A 15,518-nucleotide genomic window follows, 5' to 3' on the forward strand; every position below is an offset into this window, starting at 1 on the left:
AGAATCTCAGCAGTTCAGTTATTTGTAAATATTAGGTGGGGGGGTGTCTTGTGGTGAGAGTAGAAGTTAGGGCTAGGGCAGGGATCGGCAACCTTAAACACTCACAAGCTCAGCATCTTAGCCACTGAGCCACCGCGGCCCAAGTCAAAGAGTACCTGTATGCATTTGTGAAACTGGCCATAAGGAAGTAAAAGCAGGTCAGGTTGACAAAGTCATTGGTTCATGGCCATCAAGTGCCATCAAGTCATTTTCAAGTCAACCAGATACAGTTAATAAATGAGGGATTGACAGAAAAAATTGATATTACAAAAGGGGTTAGGCAAGGGTGTCCCCTTTCTCTTCTATTTATTTTATCACTTGAAACTCTTATAATGAAAATTAGGGAAGATCAGGAAATAAGGGGCTTAAAAATTAAGAAGGAAGAATACATGATTCGACTTTATGACATTTTTGCTAAAACATGTTGGTTGTTCCAAATGTGTTGCCATTTTTTTTTCTGACTGCCAGGTTACGCTGCTAATTTTACGACAGCAAGCCATCTCTCTATCAACTAGAATGTTTTTATTTCTTTCAATGTGTTTATATTGGATTATTTAAAAATGCCAATCATCTATAGAAATTTATAGAAAAATAATGACAACCATCACTATTTTTCCCATTTCAGACAGCAAGATCTTGTGTTTGACTCTGAGCAGTTTGGGAATTCAAACCTGCAGTGACGAATTAAGAAGTGATTGGCAGATTTCTCCTTGTACGTCTCTGGAAACTGAGGCCAAGGTGCATCCCTTCGGCTGGTATCAGAAATCCTGTGAGTACCAAATCTCTCCTTGATTGGTTTCCATCCATTGTTTCTTGTTCTGCCCTCTGGTGCTTTGGTAAATACAGTAGGTTGACCCCCTCCCCTTTATGGTAACCTCTGAAATACTGGAATACTTCCCCCAACAATCTGATTCTTGATTTTACCAACCTCAGAAGGATGGAAGGATGGGTCAAGTTTGAGCCCATCAGGATCGAACTCCAGACTGTGGGCAGAGTTAGCCTGCAATACTGCATTCTAACCACTGCACCTCCAGGGCTTTATTTATTCTTGCTGCATTCCTTTGTTATTGTTTATTTGATTGCTCTATTATTTTACTTCTCTTCTGTTTACACTCATGCCATTTTTCTTCCTTTTTATTATTGCAAGCCGCCTACAATAACCCCAGGGCAATGCAGAGGGCAAATGAACTTAACAAGTAAATAGAATAAAATAAAGTAAATAACCATGTTGGATTAAACTGAGAATGTACACATTCACGTCCATATGTCATACCCGGAAGACTATCCATGTACATAGACATGTTCATGTCCATTCATCATCTTCTGTCAGGATCTCCCCATGCATAGATCTCTTTCAATTGCTAGCTGAAGAGTACGGAGAAGATGGAGCTGCTGTTGGCTCAGCTGTTAAAGACATGGAAAGCTAACAACTCGGGTTTGAGACCCGAGCGCAATGCAATGGGGTGAGCTCCCATTCTTGCCTCATGTCCTGTCACCTAGCAGTTTGAAAGCATGCAAATGCGAGTAGAAAAATAGGTACCCCTTCAGTAGGGAGGTAACAGCCTTCTGTGTGCCTAGATGTGTAGTCATGCTGGTCAGAGGACCATGGAAGTATCTTCAGACAATGCTAACTCCCTCAGCTAAGAAACAGAGATGAACACTGGCCCTTGAGTTGGATAAGACTAGACAGCAGTGGTGGGATTCAGCCAGTTCAGGCCGGTTCGGGCGAACCAGTAGTTAAATTGCTGGCTGGCCCCTCCCCATCCCACCCCTTCCAGGAGTCCCCTTGCACCCCATTTTGGCTCTCAGGTAAATGCAGGGAGGCCTACTAGGCCCAAAACAGGGCAGGGTATGTGTGTGTGTGTGTGTGTGTGTGTGTGTGTGTGTGTGTGTGGCATGCCTCCCCCACAGTCCGTTTTCACTCCCAGGAGGCTTCAGGGAGGACTTCTAGATCCAATACGGGGTATGGGGGGCGGTGCCCCCCCCGGTCCATTTTCGCTCCCTGGAGACTTCAGGGAAGCCTCCTAGGCCCAAAACGGGGCAGGGGGTGGCGTGGCCCCCCTACGGCCCATTTTCGTTCCCAGGAGGCTGCAGGGAGGCCTACTAGGCCCAAAACGGGGCATGGGGGGAGCGGTGCATCCCCCCTGCGGCCCATTTTTACTCCCAAGGGAGTGCAGGAAGCCGAGTGCTGCCTGTCACACCCACTGGCCACGCCCACTGTGGCCACACCCACCCAGCTGGTCATTAGGGCTGAGAACCGGTTGTTAAATTATTTTTATTTTCCCACCACTGCTGGATAGGGAAACTTTATGGAGGAGATGGCAGAAATTTGCAATCCACCCATCCTTAAGACATTTGCCAGAAAACACTTGCCAGAGTTCTGCTTTTCTTGTTTTTAGGATTCAAGGGTAATGAAAGCCACATATTCTTATTTATCCTGCTTGGAAAATCCTCCACATCTTTCCCACACGCTTCCTTACTTTAAGGACCCCCACCCCCCAAAAAAAGGAGAACGAGAAATAAGAACTCTAGCCAAAATAGGTAGAGGGTCCAGATGTAAGATAAATTCCTTCCAGATGTTTCATCTTTCCTGCAATGTGTGTTTTGAACAGATTGCCAGATGTGATCCTAGACAGATTGCCATTTTTGATGGCATGTAAGCCAAAAAAAATCTGAATTACACTTCCGTATAGCATACGTTCCTACATATAGTATGTAGCTGCATAATAAGACACGTATACATAGCTCCAACTTTGCTTTTTAATGGTATCAGAAAATCTACGAGGTTTTCTTATTTTTTAAAAAATTGTACTAGAAAATCTAATCCTGCTTAATAGCAGGTTAGTTGCTGCTTGAGCCTGCGGGAAAGTATTCCATACTGCGTTGGGTACATATGCAACCGATTATTTAAGCAGAGACAGTAAATACTTACAGTCCCAAAAGGCACAGCCAATCTGGAACAGAAAGAAGTTTTACATTTTGCATCTGAACCCTTCTGAACTCTTGCCCAGGGAGTGTGAATTCAGCCTGCAGATGGCTTTTTTTTTCAACAGGCATCAGTATTTTAATCAAAATAATGTTTATAGTTTCTTCATCTTCTTGGAATTGGTAAGTTGTGTTGAGCAATAAGCAGGGATGGGCTTCAAAATTTTTAGCAAGGGGTTCTCTGCTGGTTGGTGGGTGGGCGTGGCTATGGTGGGCGTGGCCTATTTGGCCTCCTGCACCACGGCGGGGCAGGGGCATTTTTGCCCTCCCTGGCTCCAGAGGTATTCCTCAAGTCTCCGGGAGAGTGAAAATGGCCTCCCCAGGCTCCGGAGGCCCTCTGGAGGCTGGAATGGCCCCATTTCCGGCCTTCCCGAACTTCTGGTAGGCCCATTTTTCACCCTCTCCGAGCCTCTGTGTGCACCCTGCACTTACCTGCATCCAAAATGAGCCGTGTGGGGACCCCTGGGGGGGAGGGGCGGGATGGGAGGGGCCAGCAAGGAGTGGGATTTGGGGGTTTTCCGAACTGCACAGAATTTTAGCTAGAGGTTCTCCTGCACCCATGCGAACCGCCAGCAGCCCACCATTGGCCATTTGTTCTGCTTAAGTAGCAAGCTATTATCAAATCCTATCTGCAAAGGATAGGATCTTTCTGAACTACCAAGGGGTAGAGTATCTTCTAAAGCAGAGGTCTTCAAACTTGGCAGCTTTAAGGCTTGTGGACTTCAACTCCCAGAATTCTCCAGCCAGCTATGCTATGCTGGAGAATTCTGGGAGTTGAAGTCCACAAGTCTTAAAGCTGCCAAGTTTGGGGACCCCTATTCTAAAGCAAGAGAAGTCATTCTACAGGGGGTCCTCGACTTAACAACCACAACTGAGCCCAAAATTTATGTCGCTAAGTGACACATTTGTTAAGCGAGCTTTGCCTCATTTCACGACCTTTCTCGCCACAGTTTGTTACGTGAATCCCTGCCGTTGTTAAGTTAGTAGCACGGTTGTTAAGTGAATCTGGTTTCCTCATTGACGTTGCTTGTCCGAAAGTGGCAAAAAGTAATCACCCTGACTCTGGAACCGTCATAAATATGAGTCAGTGGCTAAGCATCTGAATTTTGATCACGTGACCATGGGAATGCTGCAACAGTTGCATGAAAAGCGGTCATAAGCCACTTTTTTTCAGTGCTGTTGTAACTTTGAACGGTCACTAAACAAACTGCCTTTTTCCTAATTTTCTTAATTTAATTTAATTTAATTTAATTTAATTTAATTTAATTTAATTTAATTTAATTTAATTTAATTTAATTTAATTTAATTTAATTTAATTTAATTTAATTTAATTTAATTTAATTAATTCAATTTATATGCCGCCCCTTTCCGAAGACTCAGGGCGGCTCACAATACATTTTAAAAAATCATTATAAAAAACATTTAAAAATTAAAAACATTAAAAACTCATTCACACCATTCATGGCCGGATAGTCTTCACTTGACACCTTCTTTATATCCTATGGCAAGATAACAAGGCTTTCTTGAGATCTCCACAGGGTGTGTTTGTTACACATATTTTTTAAAAAAACAACAATAGGCAGAGGTTCCATCACACCATCGTGGCTGCCATCTTGTTTTTGCTTTTCTAACCATGCTCTGTTCTTTTAAGTGTTCCGTGAATCCTTGTTTCTGTTAATGAAAGTGGTCTCTTTTTTCTTCTTCTCCTCATAGCGATTGTGCCCCGCGTGTGTCCACCCGTTCCTTTACCAGAAAATCAAGAAAACGGTAAGGAAAACAGATCTTGAGTCAATGGGAGATAATTGAATTTCAGGTTCCTGAGAACTAGGAGAAGGTCTTTGACTTATGACTGCAATTGGGATTTGAACTTCCACAGCTTTTTTTTTTAGTTTTTAATTTATACATTTTTCTTTAACATACATAAGTGCTTAATAAGCAGTGTATTGTCTGAGTCAATTTACAAATACCCTGTTTCCCCTAAAATAAGACATCCCCTGATAATAAGCCCAATTGGTCTTCTGAGGGCATGCGCTAAAATAAGCCCCCCCCGAAAATAAGCCCTCCCTGAAAATATTTAAACACATGCGCAGCTGGTCCCCGCCATTTCCTCTGGTTAGGGTTAGGGAGATAGAGCTGAAATCAGGTAAGATGGCAAGAGGAGTCCCGTCTTGCTCCACACGCCCCAAAATAATAAGACATCCCTGAAAATAAAGCCAAGCACTATTTCAGGGTTCAAAAAAAAATATAAGACAGGGTCTTATTTTCGGGGAAACACAGCATATAGTAATAACAGTAATAACATTCTTTACTTATACATAATGATATTCTTCCAATTTGTAATTTCTACCTTCGTTATCTAACCATTGGTAAAACAAATCCCACGTTATTAATATTAAAGTATTCTGTATCTTCTTTGTCCTTTATCTTTAATGTTAGCCTATCCATTTCCGCAAAGTCTAATACCGTGTTTCCCCAAAAATAAGACCCTGTCTTATATTTTTTTGAACCCTGAAATAAGCACTTGGCCTTATTGCCATGTGCTCAAAAAGCCTGATTGGTCTTATTATCAGGGGATGTCTTATTTTGGGGGAAACAGGGTATTTTTCTAATTATATTTTCCTCTGCAGGAGTTTCCTCATTTTTCCAATGTTGTGCAAATACAATTTTTGCTGGTGTCAAAAATGTAATATTAAATATACATACCCTTTATCATATTTTTCTGGCAGTATATCTAACAAAAATATTTTAGGTCTATATGTTGTTTTATCATTTTCTCTAACCATGTATGTATTTTCATCCAATTTTTGGGGGTATGTCCATCACATATGGTAGTATGAGTATGAAAGTCCACAGCTATTTAATGTCATTAAGTGAGTCGCACCAGATTTTATGACCTCTTTCAGCCTGTTCATTAAGCAAATCACTGCAGTTGTTAACCTGAGCCATCCAGTCATTAAGGAAAACTGGTCTTCCCCTTTGACTTTGTTTGTTGGAAGCCTGCTGGGAAAGTCACAAATGGTGATCACATGTGATCAAATGGGGATCAAATGGTGATTGCAGGTAGTCACATGCCACCATCATAAATACATGCCAGTTGCTAAGCACCAGAATCATGATCCTCTAATTGACGATTGTAAGTGGAAGGAGTGATCATAACTAACTTTTATCAGCACTGATGTAACTTCGAATGGTCCTCAATGAATGATCCTAAGTCCAGGACTTCCTGTAGATCTAACACAGCTCTTCTCCTCTGCAACTTGGAAATTCAACTAGGAAAATGTCTGTGGAGATTCTCAGTCATCCAGGCCATGGGTGTCCCAAAGGTGTTTTTTTTTTCAAGAAGCAACTAGACTTCCTGGTTTTTCTTTGAAGAGGTTTCTCTTCTCATCCAAGAAGCTTCTTCAGCTCTGACTGGATGGTGGGGAATGAAAGGATTTATACTCCTTGCAGACAGCTGGTCATTTGCATCCTTTCAGAGAGTCATTGAGGCCACCTGGAGGTGTATCTGTGTCCTCAGGGTCACCTGAGTAGTGCAAATGGGTGTGGAACCTTCTTGGAACTGTTGAAACTACTTAGTTTCACTACTCAGGTGACCCTGAGGACACAGATAAACCTCCAGGTGGCCTCAATGACTCTCTAAAAGGATGCAAATGACCAGCTGTCTGCAAGGAGTATAAATCCTTCCATTCCCCACCATCTAGCCAGAGTTGAAGAAGCTTCTTGGATGAGAAGTGAAACCGCTTCAAAAAAAAACAACAACCCAAACAAACAAGAAAGTCCAGTTGCCTCTTGAAAAAGCACCTTTGAGTCAACTGGGAAAACTTTCCAATGAGCAACAATTGCATCTTTCAAGCTCATTCAGCGGAAGTTACTCAGGACTACAATCTCAAATGGACCCTGGAATGTGGAGCAATGGAAACTTATTATGGGATTGCTGTGGTTTGAAACTGCTGATTTGGAAGGGGAAGGCTTTGCCCTATTTAGAAGCTCCCTATTTTAACATCCAGATAAACATCTGGTGTGCTTTGATTTTCAACGTTGGCTGGTTTCTTCTTTCTTTCAAATGATAGCTTGGTGGGTAGAGGAAAGTGCCACGGTCTGATTATAGTTATTACCCGCCAAAGATTTCAGGAAAGTGGTACATATTGTCGTACAGTAGTCTCACGTCTCCAGCAAGACTGGCAGATGTACTTGTGTGTAACAGGTTCAGGAAAATAAATACGATCTGCTAGGATTTCTTCAGAGAAAATCCTTTGCTATGGTGCTCCTGCAGTTCGATCTCTGAAAGCTAGTTGCTTTGGATGAAATAGACAAAAAAAAAAAAAAAAGCCTTCTTTTCTTTATTTTTTTTTCTCCTTTTTTGAAAATGTGATGAACAATAGCAATCTCAACTCTGTCCTGCATGGCAATGCCAGATGAAATGGAAAAGCAGTTGATATTTTCATCAGGTCCGCCTGATTCGCCAGTTGCGACCCTTTCCAGATCGGGACTCCTTACGCACAGTCACTCAGGCGCTCGTCACTTCCCACCTGGACTACTGCAATGCTCTCTACATGGGGCTCCCCTTGAGGAGCACCCGGAGGCTCCAACTGGTGCAGAATGCGGCCGCGTGGGGGATTATGGGAGCAAGAGGGCGCTCCCATGTGACACCTCTCCTGCGTGAGCTGCATTGGCTTCCAGTGGTCTTCCGGGTGCGCATCAAGGTGTTGGTCACCACCTTTAAAGCGCTCCATGGCATCGGACCTGGGTATTTGCAAGACCGCCTTCTGCCGCCGATAGCCTCCCACCGACCAGTACGCTCCCACAGAGAGGGACTCCTTAGGGTGCCGTCAGCCAGGCAATGTCGGCTGGCGACCCCCAGGGGGAGGGCCTTCTCTGTGGCAGCACCTGCCCTCTGGAACGATTTGTCTCGGAGATACGAAGGATACCAGATCTCCGGGCCTTTCGCCGTGCCCTAAAAACTTTTCTTTTCCATCAAGCAGGGCTGGCTTGAACCCCCCCCACCTTTTTACCTCTTTTTAGCTTTTTAGCTTTTTAAGTGTAAATTGGGTTTTAATTGGATTGTTTTAAATTGTGGGCCAAAGCTGTATAATTCTTTTAATTGACTTTAAATTTTGTATTGGTAGGCCACGCCTACCATGGCCATGCCCACCCAGCAACTGGGCAGAGAACCATTTGCTAAAATTTTTGAAACCCACCCATGGTTCAGTTCATTGTCCCTGTAGCAGTGTTTCTCAACCTTGGCAGCTTGAAGGTTCTGGGAGTTGAAGTCCGCATCAGTGGTGGGTTTCAGATATTGTTACCACCGGTTCGCAGTGTGCATACTCGCTTCATGCACGCACCTTCCGTGCATGCACCCGGCCTCAAAAACGTGTCTAAATAGGAAGGCATAGCACCGGAGTGGGTGGGCAGGATCACTCGTGATCACCGCTACCGGTTCGGGTGAACCGGTCCAAACTGGCTGAATACTACCTCTGGTCCACATGATCTTCAACTTGCCAAGGTTGAGAAACACTACCTAGAACAGTGATGGCTAACCTTTTTGCCGTCACGTGCCAAAAGCGGGGGGAGTGTGGGAGGTCGCAGGTGCGTGTGCCCACATCCATAATTCAATGCATCCCGCCCTCCTCCGCATGTGCACGTGACCCCTCCACACTTCCCCCTGCTTTTGGCACGCGATGGCATGGTGGGCCCAGTAGGCCCGTTTTTCCCCCTCCCCAGGCTCCAGAGGCTTCCCCATCCCCCCGGAGGCCTTCCTGGAGGCCAGAAACAGCCAGTTTCCCGACTTCCGGTGGGACCGGAAGGCCTGAAAATCAGTTGGCTGGTGCGCGCATGCGTGCTGGAGCTGAGCTAGGGCAACACTCGCGTGCCCACCAATATGGCTCCGCATGCCACCTGTGGCACCTGTGCCATAGGTTCGCCATCACGGACCTAGAATGTAAATTTCAGAAATGAATTCCTGGATCAAAAGTCCACAAAATTCAGTGGAATAATCTTCTGTGTAAGCCCATAGAGCAGTGATGGCTAACCTTTTTGCCATCGCGTGCCAAAAGCGGGGTAGTGCGGGGGTGGTGGTGTTGCGCACTTGTGTGCCCACACCCATAATTTTATGTGCCCCGCCCTCCCACGCATGCATGCATGACCCCCCCGCACTCCCCCTGCTTTTGGCATGTGATGGCACAATGGGCCCGTTTTTCACCCTCCCCAGGCTCCAGAGCCTTTCTAGGAGCCTGGGGAGGCCGAAACGGCCTGTTTGCCAACTTCTGGTGGGACCGGAAGGCCCGTTTTTTGCTCTCCCCAGGCTCCAGAGCCTTTCTAGGAGCCTGTGGAGGGCGAAAACGGCCTTCCCCATCCACCCAAGGCACTCCGGAGGCTGGAAACAGCCTGTTTTCCTACTTCTGGTGGGCCCAGAAGGCCTGAAAACAGAGCTGAGCTTGCATGCCCACCAATATGGCTCCGTGTGCCATAGGTTCATCATCATGGCCATAGAGCATTGCATCAGACATCTCATCTTGACAGGTAAAGCTGTTTGCAAATCATCTTGCACAGCAGCATTCTCCAAAGTGATACTCCTTCAGATCTTGTCCCAAGGGTGCTTTAACAATGCTTACAATGCTTAACACATTGTAAGCCGCCCTGAGTCTCCGGAGAAGGGCGGCATATAAATCAAATTAAAAAAAAAAAAAAATAGGAGGCAATTGGGCTTTCTTGTTTTTTCTTTGAAGACGTTTCACTTCTCATTCAAGAAGCTTCTTCAGCTCTGGATGGATGGTCGGGAATGGAAGGATTTTATATTCCTTGCAAATCCTTCCATTCCTCACCATCCAGTCAGAGCTGAAGAAGCTTCTTGAATGAGAAGCAAAACGTCTTCAAAGAAAAAACAAGAAAGTCCAGTTGCCTCCTGAAAAAGCACCTTTGGGACAACCACAACCTGGATGACTGAGATTCTCTATAGTCCTTCAGATCTTCAACTTCCAAAAATTCTAGTCAACATTAGAAGTTTAGTGATGGCCCAGCTAGAAGATGCCGGGCTGATATTCCTATCTCCATCAGGCGATGGGCCAGAACATTGATTTCTGATCCATTTAAGTTCCCCAAAATTCTATTTGGGGACCTCCCATCATTTTGGCTTAGTAGACGTCTTTGAGAAATTTGGAAACCTCTCTCGAGTTTTCATTTACCAGAAGGAAAATCGGGATGTTGCTTTCTACTTTTCCCTTTAATTCCTCAGAATTCTGTCCACCATCCCAACTTCACTGTGTCTTTTTTGCGTACAGATGGACCTTTAAAAAAGCACTGAGTCCCAGCCACCTACCCAGCACTTTTAGGTTGTTTAAGATGCCTGTGGCTTGGAAGAATTACAAAGAGTAAATATAGTGTCCGAAGTTAGTCCTTCAGATACTATGCATTTTGTAGCATGTTAGCTTTTCATTTTTTAAAATGGAAAATCTAGGGCAATACGATAGACACCAAGGGAGATATATCACTGTTCACAGTGGGATCACAAAGATCTACCTAGTTACCCAGAGGTCTAGTTTAGGTATAGGTAATTGTTGACTTATGACCACTTGTTTAATGACCATTCAAAGTTACAACAGTGCTATAAAAAGTAATTTACAACCAGTGGTGGGATTCAGCCAGTTCGCACCACTTCGGGAGAACCGGTTGTTAACTTTCTGAGCAGTTTGGTGAACTGGTTGTTGGAAGAAATCATTAGGGCAGAGAACCGGTTATTAAATTATTTGAATCCCACCACTGCTTACAACCGTCCTTGTGTTTATGACCATTGCAGTGTTTCCGTGATCACGTGATCAAAATTGAGAAGCTTGGCAACTGGCATGTACTTATGACAGTTGCAGTGTCCCAGGGTCATCTGATTGCCAGTTGTGACTTTCACAGCTGGCTTCTGACAAGCAACGTCAATGGGGGAATCCAGATTTGCCTAACAACTCTATGATTCACTTAATGGCTGCACCAAAAAAAAAAAAAAAAAGGTCATAAAATTTAAGTGATTCATTGAAAAACCGCTTTGCTTATTGATGGAAGTTCCCGTCCCAATTGTTGCTGTAAGTCAAGGACTACGAGTATGTGTAAGAATTAAATATTTAAACCAGCGGTGAAATCCTCTGAAGTCTGCTACTGGTTCTGTGAGTCTGTTACCAAGCGCGCGCTTTGCGCACATGTGTGCCTGAGGCGTGTTCATGCTGTGCTAAAAAAGGGAACATGTTGAAGCCTTCCGAGTCTGCAAAGGTAAGTAGAACAGTGAGGGAGGGGGGAGGAATCCGCTGTGCCACGTGATTTAGATTAGCTAGAAAGCAGGAAACCTGATGATTCTAGCTAATATAAATTGTGTGTCACAGCTGATCGTCACCCAGCTGATCGTCGGAAATACCTGTTCGCCCGAACCGGTAGCATTTTTTTTACTACTGGTTCGCCTGAACCGGTCCAAACCAGTAGCATTTCACTCCTGATTTAAACTATGTAGAAGAACAGAATGTTATAATGGAGCTGGGACACTTTGCATATACGTGGTTTAGTTTATAGTATCTTATTTCTGCAATTGAGATAAAAGTTAAACCATACTCAGCAATGCAAAACAGTCTGGTACGATCTTTGCAGATTATAATCCACAGCATCAAAGAAGTAAATCCATTCCTTACTATTCTGACTCAGACTTCCAATTTTTATTTCATTTGCTTACCTGCCTGACAGCTTTGGTGAGCTTGGCATTTCCTGTGTTGTGTGTGTGCACACGAGCACAAACCTACAGTGTTTCTTTCAGAATCAAGGGGCAGTAACAGAAGTCAGGGCTATAATCCAGGTTGTCTTTCGCTTTGCATTAGGCTAGGTTTTAGCTTATTTCGAGTGAATCTCACTTGTCAAATGGCTATAGTAGACGTTCTTCTCATTTTCCCAACACCCATCCTTCTCTCCTTCCTGTCCTTAGTAAAAAAAAAACCAAAAACATCTGGAAAGCTAAACTCACCCCTAGAGATCCTGTAATTTAACAATAAAAGATTCAGGAGTATTTGGATGCAGAGGGTTATAATTATGCAATGAAAAAAAAATTGACCCAAGTGACACTGGGGTGACCCCAAGTGTGGTCTGGCTGGAAGACGGGAACTTCTCTACCAGGTGAAAATGATCCAAGAGTTGCTTAGTTGCTGTATAAAACTCAACATTTTATACAAAGGTGGAGAACCAACTTTAGATCATGGTGTGCGACAATTTTGTGGCTAGAAGAATCATTGATTTGAGAACCAGGAAATCTAAAGGTTGTTCTAGGACAGGGGTTGGTAACTCGTGGCTCTGGAGCCGCATGTGGCTCTTTCATCCCTCTACTGTGGCTCCCTATTGCCGGTTGGCGCCACAATTTTGAAAGGAGCTTCCGGTTGGTGGGAGGGGGGGAAGCATGGTGTGCCAGGAGGAGACTCTACGGCAAGGTTTTCCGGTCGGCTCCACAATTGATAGGGCTTTTGGTTAGGACAGGTAGAGGAAAAAGGATGCTGCACTAGAAGGAGACTCTATGGTGGGGGAACTGGACTTCCAGTCGACTCCAGAATTGAACTGGGGGGCTTCTGGTTAGGACTTTTGTGGCTCTTTAAGTGTTTAAAGTTGCCGAGCCCTGCTCTAGGAGGAGCCGTAAGTCTCTTCCATAAGCCACAACGACAACATACAATATGCACGTTGTATCATCTTTGCATAAAAGATACGAACTATGCATTTTTACGAAATGCTAACATTATTATAGGTGAAGTCACTTGCCTCTTTTAGGAGCGCAATGCAAACTCGGCAATCCTGAGACATGTATTTGGACAGAGTCAGAATTTTATGGGATTATTTGAGGAGGGGGATGGATTATTTTCTATACAGATGGTCCTTGACTTACAACCACTTGTTTAGTAATGGTTTGATGTTACAGTGGCACTGAAAAAAGTGTACTTATGGTTGGTTTTCACACTTATGACCATTGCAGCATCCCCATGGTCACATGATCAAAATTCAGGTGTTTGGAAACTGGCGTGTACTTATGACTGTTGCACTGTCCTGGGTCATGTGATCATCATTTGTGACCTTCCCAGCCAACTTCCAACGTGCAAAATCCATGAGGGGAGCCAAATTTGCTTAATGACTACATGATTCACTTAACCGCTGCAGCGGTTTGTTTAATGACTGTGACAAAAAGGACGAAAAACTCACTTAATGGCTGCCTTGCTTAACAATGGAAAACTGGGGCTCAATTGTGGTCATAAATCAAGGATTACCTGTAGTTTTCTAAACTGCATTGTGTTTGCTTAAGAGTTTGCACTATGTTTTTGGCTTCAAACGGAACGGAACATTTTATTCACAAATGAATTCAGGAGATGAATGGTTAATTAAAAATAAGTAAATAAAACCTTTTCTGTGGAAAGAAAGCCACAGGAGAGCAGTTTCCTTGAACTGCAGCCCAGACAGAAGGAAATTTAAAACTTGTGTTTCTGTCTCCAATAAAACAGTGCTTTTCTTATTGCTTTCTTGTTGCTAATTACAATGTAGAAGATTCACTTAACAACTGTGACCAAAGTTGTTGTCATAAGGTCCTGCACAATTCACTTAACTTGTGAATTGCTTGCTTAGCAATGGGAATTCTGGTCTCAATTGTGATTGTAAGTCAAGGACTACCTTTACTACAGAGATTGTTAAACTGAAGAAGCGATGTAACAGAAGACAAAGTTTCAAAACTTGCTCAAATATCAATCACTCAGAATAGAGCTGGGGATCTTGGAGATCTTCTAGTCCAACCCCCTGCTCAAGCAGGGAACCTTATACTGGTTCTGTGGGTGTGGCTTGGTGGGCATGGCTTGTGGACATGGCAGGGGAAGGATACTGCAAAATCTCCATTCCCACCCCACTCCAGGGGAAAGATACTGCAAAATCTCCATTCCCACCCCACTCCAGGGGAAGGATACTGCAAAATCCCCATTCCCTCCCCACTCCTGGGAGAAGGATATTGCAACATCTCCATTCCCACCCCACTGGGGCCAGCCAGAGGTGGTATTTGCTGGTTCTCCGAACTGCTCAAAAATTTCCGTTACCGGTTCTCCAGAATCTATCAGAACCTGCTGGATTTCACCCCTGTCTTAGTTGCTCTTTGCACTATTTCCAAAGTCTTTTTGTAGTAGTGTGTGGTGACCAAAACTGGATGCAGTATTCCAGGTGTGGCCTTACTAAGGATTTATAAATCTTTAAATTATGAAGGATTTATAACTCTTTCAATAAATAAGGATAAATAAGAATAAGAATATCCTTTATTTAAATAAATAAGGAAATAATCCTTGTATGCTGATGGTGTCAGCACAAGGGTCTGTGAGTGATCTATTATCCCAAACCAAATATCCTTTAAAATCAGCAAGATAGTCCAGACATCTTCGGCTTACATTGGATCCAAAACAAAAGTTATCTGTCTTTTCTTTTCTCTTTTTCTTTTTAAGAGCATAAGTAGTCATTTTCAGATTTGGGTCTGGAGCTAGACAAATAGCTTCTACTCTGTTGGAACTGGCAACTCAGACTGCGGAAAATTGATGTGTAATTATTGTTTAAACTGCTTTTCTTAAATTCCTATCCCTGGAAAGGCTCCACTTCGGTGGTTGTTTTTTTTATGGCAAAAACCCCCACTGAGAGTCTGTAAAATCCCTCTTCTGTTTTTGTTTTTAAATCCAACTATTAAAAAGTGTGGCTTTTGAAAAACAAATATGCAATGAGAAATAAAACCAAGGGGTTTGTTCAATTTTTGTACATTCCGGAGAAGACAGTAGATTGGAGCTGATGTTAGCCATGATTTACTTTCTTTGAAATCATGCCTATAGCAGGAAGCAGCAGCCTTAAAAAAAATGTTCTACCAAATCTGAAGTTCAAAGAGATTGGATGGGCAGTGATGGCAAACCTTTTTGCCATCGTGTGCCAAAAGCTGGGAGAATATGGGGGGGAGGGTCGTGTGTGCGCATGCCCACCACCCATAATGTAATGCCCCCCCCGCGTGCCCCACCCTGTGATGCCCCGCCCCCTGCACATGCGCGTGCCCCTCTCCCGTGCCCTGTTTTGGGCCTAGCAGGCCTCCCTGAAGCCTCCAGAGGCCAGAAATGGCCCATTTCTGGACTTCTGGTAGGCCCTATAGGCCCGTTTTTCACCCTCCCCAGGCTCCAGAGGCTTTCCTGGAGGCTGGGGAAAGCAAACACAGCCCATTTCTGGACTTCTAGAAGGCCCATTTTTCGCCCTCCCAGAGCCTCCACATGAGCCCTGTACTTACCTGGCATCCAAAACGGGCCATGTGGAGATTCCTGGGAGGGGAGGGGTGGCGTGGGCATGCCCAGCCGAAAATCAGGTGGCCAGCACGCGCACATGCGCAGTGAAGGCAATCTAGGGCAACAGCTCGCGTGCCCGCAGAGATGGCTCCGTGTGCCACCTGTGGCATGCTTGCCATAGGTTCTCCATCACGGTTCTAAACTATTTCTAGC

General features: G+C 44.2%; 1 protein-coding gene across 1 annotated transcript in view; it reads left to right on the plus strand.

Annotated features, from left to right (window-relative positions):
* The window catches only part of TG (thyroglobulin), a 162,662-nt gene that overhangs the window by 68,111 nt on the left and 79,033 nt on the right, over window positions 1-15,518 (plus strand). Inside the window, exons 30-31 of the mRNA XM_087890908.1 lie at window positions 665-808; window positions 4,738-4,791. Of these exons, the coding sequence (XP_087747034.1) occupies window positions 665-808; window positions 4,738-4,791 (198 nt within the window). The remainder of the gene's footprint in view (window positions 1-664; window positions 809-4,737; window positions 4,792-15,518) is intronic.

This window comes from Pantherophis guttatus, chromosome 3 (genome assembly GCF_059756535.1).
Source record: "Pantherophis guttatus breed Tessera chromosome 3, ASM5975653v1, whole genome shotgun sequence".
Classification (NCBI taxonomy): Eukaryota; Metazoa; Chordata; class Lepidosauria; order Squamata; family Colubridae; genus Pantherophis; species Pantherophis guttatus.